This window comes from Orycteropus afer, unplaced genomic scaffold (assembly GCF_000298275.1).
Source record: "Orycteropus afer afer isolate SDZICR_OR568_19922 unplaced genomic scaffold, OryAfe1.0 scaffold00162, whole genome shotgun sequence".
In the NCBI taxonomy this organism is placed as follows: domain Eukaryota; kingdom Metazoa; phylum Chordata; class Mammalia; order Tubulidentata; family Orycteropodidae; genus Orycteropus; species Orycteropus afer.
The window spans coordinates 1,370,454-1,378,373 of record NW_006921749.1 but is presented as its reverse complement, the minus strand read 5'-3'; the positions used below and the strand labels follow the sequence as shown (position 1 = coordinate 1,378,373).

Sequence of the window (7,920 nt, the reverse complement as noted above, 5' to 3'; positions counted from 1 at the left end):
TAGTGGCTAAGACACTTGCCTGCTAACCAGACGGCTGGCGGTTCAAACCCACCAGCCACTCCTCGGAAGGAAGGTTGGGCAATCCTACTTCCGTAGTAATACTGCCTCGGAAACCCAAGGAGGGGTCGCTAGGAGTCAGGGTCGACTCGACGGCACATAACAACAACAACAATTGGAAATGTGAACTCCATGGGTAATGCAAATGGTTAACAAGCTTGGTTGCCAACTGAAAGCCTGGCTGTATTATTCTACCCAGAGGCAACTTAGAAGAAAAGCCTGGTGATGTACTTTCAAAAACTCAGTCACTGAAAACCCTCTATGGAGCACTGTTCTACTCTCACACACATGGACGCATTATGAGTTGGAAATGATGTGATGGCAACTGGTATAAGGCTGAAAATCTAAGTAGGGGGTCACATTGAAGGGAATCCAAAACAAAAGCAACAGGCTGAAAATTCTAAACTTAAAAAAAAATAAAAACTCAAACTCCCTGCCATCAAGTTGATCCTGATTCACAGCGTCCCCTTTGGGTTTCCGAGGTGGTAAATCTTTACGGAAGTAGATTGCCCAGTCTTCCTTCCACAGAGTGACTGATGGGTTTGAACTGCCACCTTTCTCATTAACAGTCAAATGCCTTAGGCACTACATCGCCAGAGGTCCTTAATCAGGCAATATGAAAACTACTGAAAGATTTTAAGCACAATGGTGATGAACTTCAGAGCTTTTGTAAACTTCAGAGCTTTTAAAAATATTTTCATCCATAAAAAACGTGAAACACTTCAATATCCATAATTAAAAACTCTGATGATGTGACTGGACATTTTAAATACACGCACAAAAAAATAAAAACTCACCATGTTGCTTTTGCTTTGGGTTATACATTTTCCACCACCGAAAAATGATAAATCCATCTTGAATTCTAAGCAAAGTAAATTATAAATATAAGAACTTATGTAACAATTTATTTCTTAGTTATTACAAAAGGCAGTTAATTGATAATGAATAAGGAAATATATAAAATAAACAAAAGGACATCGACGTACCTAAATATATACATACCGTAAGAACTAAGGGATATAAAAAATGTTTCATAACCATCAGGTTGAAAAAGTAAAAGAGGATTTACATAGCTCTAAATTAGATTATTCTAATTAGGTAAAATCTAATGCCAGATTGCATTTAACAGGAAAATGAAGTGCTATCAGGGAACCTTCTTTTTTAAGTAATATTTTCAAATGGCATAAAAATTATGTAAACAATAAGCCAAATACTGAGAGGAGGATGTCAGCATATTAAGTTGAAACTTGTAAAGTTATTCCCTCATTTCTGTACATTACTTATCACCTTATGTCCCAAAAGAGTGGACTACAGCCTCTTAACTTTTTAGTGTCCATTTTGAAATAATTTAGACTTGCACCAAAGTTGATTCCTAACATTTCAAAGGAGGTATGTTGTTGTTATGTGCTCTCGAGTCAGAACCAATTCATAGCAACCCCTTCTTGGGTTTCCAAGGCAGTACCACTACGAGAAGTGGATTGCCCCATCTTCCTTCTGAGGAGTGACTGGTGGGTTTGAATTGCCAACCTTCTGGTTAGCGGTCAAGTGCCTTAGGCACTATGCTACCACAGCATAGGTATTGCCAAACCCTGGCACTTCTCAACTAATAAAAAAATTTCATATTCTATCTAGGTTACAAATTGTAAGAAAAATCATAAAAAATACAGTAGGCTTTTGTTTCAAGGCTTCAAATATGTTATTAATTATCATTTCTCATTATGCATATTTCCTCCTATGAGTAAAATTAGAGTTCTTAACAGATGGTAAACAACTCTAAATTGTGATTATCTCTAATAAGGAGTGAATGGATGAGATCTATTAACATCCCTTACTCTTCTTTTATATAACAAATGACTACTGTGTGGTCTACAACAGAAATTGTCAAGATAATTTAATGGTTCAGTTTTTCATTTAGGAATGAAATGAGATCATTATTCATTTTTATAAGGTACTATTCAATAAACTTTTGCCCTCTAAACCTTCTCAACAACAACAACAACCAACCTTAGCTAAATTAATCCTTTGATAACAACATTTTAAAACATCAACTCACCAGGTATTATTACTAAAAAGATGACTTTTAATTTACACTTTTATTTGAAGAAGCAAATGATATTTAAGTTTATCATAAACAAATTTTTATTAATATCTCAAGATTGCCTTTTAATAAGATGGGCTCTTCTTTTTTATTTTATTACCTAATAGACATGTCTTCTGTAATGTAGTAGATTTCACGAACCATAACTTTTCCAGAAAGAACAGAGAAAGAGAAGGAGCCTGTTATAGAAGAAAACAAGAGCAATTAATATAATTGTTTTGATAGATAGTAGAGCCCTTAAACTTTAAAATAATCTTCCTCTTCAAATTACTCAATAATGAAAAGTTCTCTCTCCACTTTCTTTCTGATATCCTCACAGCCTCACTGTTTCCTCTCTTTCTTTTTTCAAATGTATTAACAAGTGCCATTATTATCATCATTATTGAAATGAGCTGCTAGGAAACCACATGAGAATATTACTTTTAGTAGTTGCTTTGTCTGGATAAGTCACTTAATTATGCACAATCACTAAATTAATTCAAAGCAGTAACTAACTCACCATTTCATTCTGTTAATTTGGGTGACTCCAGGAACCAGCTATCCCCTCAAACCAGTGGCAGACTACTTATCTTTGAGTGAAGTTTTAGTTGTGTCCACTATCCTATCTACCTACAAACTTCCAGCTTATAAGGAACCAGAAATAAGGTAACTGCCTTCCCATGAAGTAGAATTAAATATTAATAAATTAGGCTAAAGAATAAAATAAGTATGTAACACAATGACAATTGCATACTTAGGGGTTCTTTTTTAAATACGGGTTAATAAATAGCAGAAACTACATAAAGGATTCAAATTGGTTGGTAGAATCTTAAGAAATTCCTCTTTCTATGTATCATATATGTCTCAATTTCAAATTTTTTAAATAAGCATCTTTTATAAACAAAACAAAAACTGAAAAGCTAACAATTACTACAAACCAAAAAAAACTAAACCCACTCCCATCGAGTCAATTCTAACTCATAGTGACCCCCATTAGCTTTCTGAGGCAGTAAATCTTTATGAAAGTAGATTGTCCAGTCTTGCTTCTGTAGATGAGCTGGTAGATTTGAACCACCAACCCTCTGGTTAGTAGTCATATGCCTTAGGCACTGTGCTACCAGAGCTCCAACAATTAGTATAGTACACTGTAAAATTGGGTAAGAGACATAACCAAGTGATAGTTTGTCTGGCTACATAAGAAAAACCCCAATTAGACCAGTTTAACCTGCATTAAACCGAGCTAAATTTCTAAAGCTACCATCAGTTTATAAAACAAAATTTATAATATAAATCTCAAGATTATATGGAGGAAAAAAAAACCCAGTGTTACTGAAACTTACCAATATGAATATAGCCATGTTTGTATAATCTATTAAGAACCAGTGTTAAAATAAGACCAACATTCCGAGAGTTATAATAGGTGAGATAAATAATCCATCCACAGGACAAAATGGTAGCTGTCAGGAGAAAGGGGGAAAAAAAAAGTTCTCAATACATATTTTATTTAAATTATATTAATATCTTAATAAAATTGTGTTATAGACAATTCATCACATTAAAAAAATGTCAGTTTATTCTCATACAACTTAAAACTAAGAAGGTTAAAACCAGAGGGTGATTCTACTTTCTCCAGCTTACTCTTCTCCTCAGTCATGAACCAGAAAAGCTATTAGATCAATTAAGGCTGTATTTCAAAGACATCTGCTTCATTTTTTTCCCCCCATTTCCCTTTTTATGGCTTTGCACTATTTTAGTTACAGAACACAGATGTTCTTAGGGCAAAAAGCCCATTATTTCTGAGTATTCTGAAAAATATCTACCTTTATTATGCCAAAAGCTCATAGCCAAGCTCATTCCTGAAGTCATTTAAAAAGAAAGAAAATGAATGATTTTTTAAATCAGAGAAGTCATGTTTTTAAAATCAGCAGTTTCAGTCTCTACTTTTTAAAAAGTAATGAAAAAATGGAAATTTTCAGCATAATTAATAGCTTAGCTATATTAAAGAAAGGGAGCAGTGGTGGCATAGTGCCTAAGGTACATGACTGCTAACCAGAAGACTGGCAGTTCAAACCCACCAGCCACTCCTCAGAAGGAAGACTGGGAAATCTACTTCCATAGAAATATTGCCTTGGAAACCCAAGGAGCAGCCACTATGAGTCAGAATCAACTTGACAGCAGTGAGTTTGGGTTTGTTTTTTGTTTAGTTATATTAAAGAGAAGGAGTTCTGGTGATACACTGGCTAAGGCATTCAGCTGTTAACCAAAAGGTTGGCGGTTCAAATCTACTAGCCACTCCTTGGAGAAAGATGAAAACATTCTCCTTCCATAAAGATTTACAGCCTTGGAAACCCTGTGGGGCAGTCCTACTCTGTCCTATAGGGTCTCTATGAGTCAGAATCAACTCAATGACAGTGGTTTTGATTTTTGGGGTATATTAAGTATAGGCCGCACTTTACAGCAAAGATGTTTTGTTGTAACTGATAACCGTGACAGTTAAGATTGTGTGTCTACTTAACTGGATCATGATTCTCAGTGGTTTGGCAGTTATGATGTAGTCATCCTCCATGATGAGATCTGATATAATCACCTCCATGATGAGATCTGCTATGAGCAACCAACCAATTGAAAGGGAATTTCTAAGGGATGTGGCCTGCTTCCAATACATATGGATGTTCTGGCGTTTTACTCAATCTGGATTCTGTATATGGCTTATCAACATCTGACCTTCAGTTCTTAAGACTTGAGCCAGTCAGTGGCTTGCCATATTGCCTGTCGATCTGAGGACTTTTTTAGCCTCCACAGCCTGTGAGCCAGAAGCCAGTCCTCTTACTTGCCAATTGTGGGTTCATCAACCTCCACAGCCCACTACCCAGCCACTCGCCATCTAACTTGCTGATCTTGGATACGTCACCCCTGCAGCAACATGAGTCAGGAGAAGTCTCCAAATCTGACATCTGACCCATAGACTTGGGACTTGCCAGGCTCTACAAATTCATGAGCTGTTTCCTTGAAATATATTTATATGTATGTATGTATGTATGTATTTCTGTGTGTGTATACACATATATACATATATATACATAAGCTTCATTGGTTTTGTTTCTCTGGAGAACCCAGCCTAAGACAATAGCCTACTTTTAAGAATGCTCTTGAATATGCTAAAATGAATAATTTAAATTTGACCATTTCCTCAAGAAAAATCTATAGTTGTTTATAGAATTTATAATATTCCAAAAGAAAAACTTAGTTTGTGAATATACAAAAAGCCAAATATAAAAAAATACTGCTTTTATAATAAATTTAAATTATCCTTTGAAAAAGTATAATTATTTTCTAAATTAAGACAAAGTAATGTAAAGCAACTTAACACGTTAAGTTAATGTAATTTTAGTAAAATTACATTAGATTCTGCAACGTGTTAGGCTGGGTTTTCTAGAGAAGCAAAACCAGTAAAGCTTACAGAGAGAGAGAAATTTATCTTAGGAAAATGGCTCACACACTTATAGAAGGTGACAAGTTCCAAGTTCCTGGGTCAAACGTCAAACTAGAGCCTTTCCCAACTCAAGCAGCTGCAGGGGCTGACAAGCTTAAGGCTGGCAGGCAGTATACTGGCTATTAACTTCAGCAGATGATGAATCCAAGATCACCAGGCAGGATGGTGGACAGTTCACTCACAGACAACACAACAGGATCCCAATCCACAGAAGAGTGTCTCTTTTCCCAAGATGTCCATAAACATATTGGAAGAAGGCCACACCCCAAAGGAAACTCCCTTTCAATGGATTGGCTGCTCAAAACATATATATCTGATCCCATCACGGGAATAACTGACATTACAACTGCTTAAATCACTCAGAATTGTGGTCCAGCCAAGTTGACACACAACCCCAACTATCACAGTCCGCCTGTTGTCAACTTGGCAGTTGTACACGTCTTCTTAACCATGTATAATCTCTAAATAAGAAAAATTATAAAGTCATATTTGTGCCTAACATGATACATTAACACACATACAACCAAAAATGCATTAACCCTGTATACATTTTATATAGTTCATAACTGAAGAAAACAAAAATATTTGATGCACACATATAATGAAGAAATATAAAAATCACAATCCTCGTTTCTGCAACTGGTCACGTGGTCATAGCTGATACTCAGAACTATGTACTTACACCACCCATTCTGTATTTCCCTTGCCCTCAGCAAGCACCTCAGCTGGTCATGGTTCTTTCCCTGGTGGGGGGACCCAAACCTTCATTCCTGAAGGTCTGGGCCATTAGTAGTCATATCAGAATTGGTTGCTGTAGTTTTCCACTGACTTTAATCACAAGGCATGGTAGTACTAAAAGACGTTCTAAAGAATCTCCTGTATTCCAGACATATTCTCCTTTCCTCTATTATGTAATATCAATCCAATTTCCCCTTGGTACTCAGGATCTGTCACAGTATAGTAACTCCTTTGTTTGTTTGTTGATCCAGGGGCATGAGGAAGCCAAAATGGTGAGGTTCATTCTTAACTTCCAGTTCAATGCAATCAGTATTGTGTCTCCAGGTGGGAATGTTCCTCTCTTTGGGACTAAGCCCTCCAGTCTCGCAGAGCACAGGGTAGCAGGGATAGGAAACAAAACTTTTTTGAATGGGTCACTAGAGGTAATAGTAAGTGGTACCACTCCCATTTCTACCCTTTGGTTCCTGGACCCATGAATCCTGGCTATTGGAGAAACAGCACCATACAATGGACACTGGTTTAGAGCATATACAGCCTCCTGGATGACACTGCCCCAACCCTTCAAGGTATTGCCACCTAGTAGGTCCTATAATTGTGTTTTTAGTAGGTCATTCCATTATTCTATCAAGCTAGCTGCTTCAGGATAATGGAGAACATGGTGTCCCACTGCTGTCGAGTCAGATCCGACTCACAGCAACCTTTCATTGGGTTTCCGAGACAGTATCACTATGGAAGTAGATTGCCCAACCTTTCTTTCAAGGAGTGGCTGGTGGGTTTGAAATGCCAGCCTTCTGGTTAGCAATCAAATGTCTTAGGCACTATGCCACCAGAGCTCTTAAAAGAACATGGTAAGACCAGTGAATACCATGAGCATGGGCCCACTGCTGCACTTCATTTCCTGTGAACTGAGTCCCTTGATCCAAAGCAACGCTGTATGGGATCCCATGACAGAGGATAAGGCATTCTGTAAGTCCACGGATGGTAGTTTTCTCAGAAGCATTGTGTGCAGGGAAGGCAAATCCATATCCAGAATAAGTATCTATTCCAGTAGAAACAAAACACTGTCCTTTCCATGATGGAAGTGGTCCAATGTAATCAACTTGCCACCACGGTGCTGGCTGATCATCCCAAGGAATGGTTCATATCACGGACTCAGTGTTGGTCTCTGCTGCTGGCAGACTGGGCTCTCACTAGTGGTGGTAGCCAAATCAGCCTTGGTAAGTGGAAGTCCATGTTGCTGAGCCCATGCATAACCTCCATCCCTGCCACCATGGCCACTTTGTTCATGAGCCCATTGGGCAATGACAGAAGCTGGGGAAAAAGGATGACTGGTTTCCACAGAACATGTCATCCTATCCACTTGATTATTAAAAGTCCTCCTCTGCCAAGGTCACCTTTTGGTGGTGAAAAAACGGCAAGGAGGCCACATCTTCTGACCTCCTCTAATCCTACAAGAGGAAGACAGTATTACCAGCAGTAACCCAAGGCTTATTCCTACAAGGCAAGACATGCTGCCTCCCTCCAGCCCTTTCTCCAACCGTTCCTCCCAAAGCAC

At 37.7% G+C, this 7,920-nt stretch overlaps 1 protein-coding gene across 1 annotated transcript in view; it reads right to left on the bottom strand.

Moving 5' to 3' along the window:
- The window catches only part of KIAA1109 (KIAA1109 ortholog), a 311,628-nt gene that overhangs the window by 296,677 nt on the left and 7,031 nt on the right, over positions 1–7,920 (bottom strand). The window contains exons 2-4 of the mRNA XM_042781736.1: positions 3,475–3,591; positions 2,256–2,334; positions 855–919 (exon numbers count right to left, since the gene is read on the bottom strand). Of these exons, the coding sequence (XP_042637670.1) occupies positions 855–919; positions 2,256–2,334; positions 3,475–3,591 (261 nt within the window). The remainder of the gene's footprint in view (positions 1–854; positions 920–2,255; positions 2,335–3,474; positions 3,592–7,920) is intronic.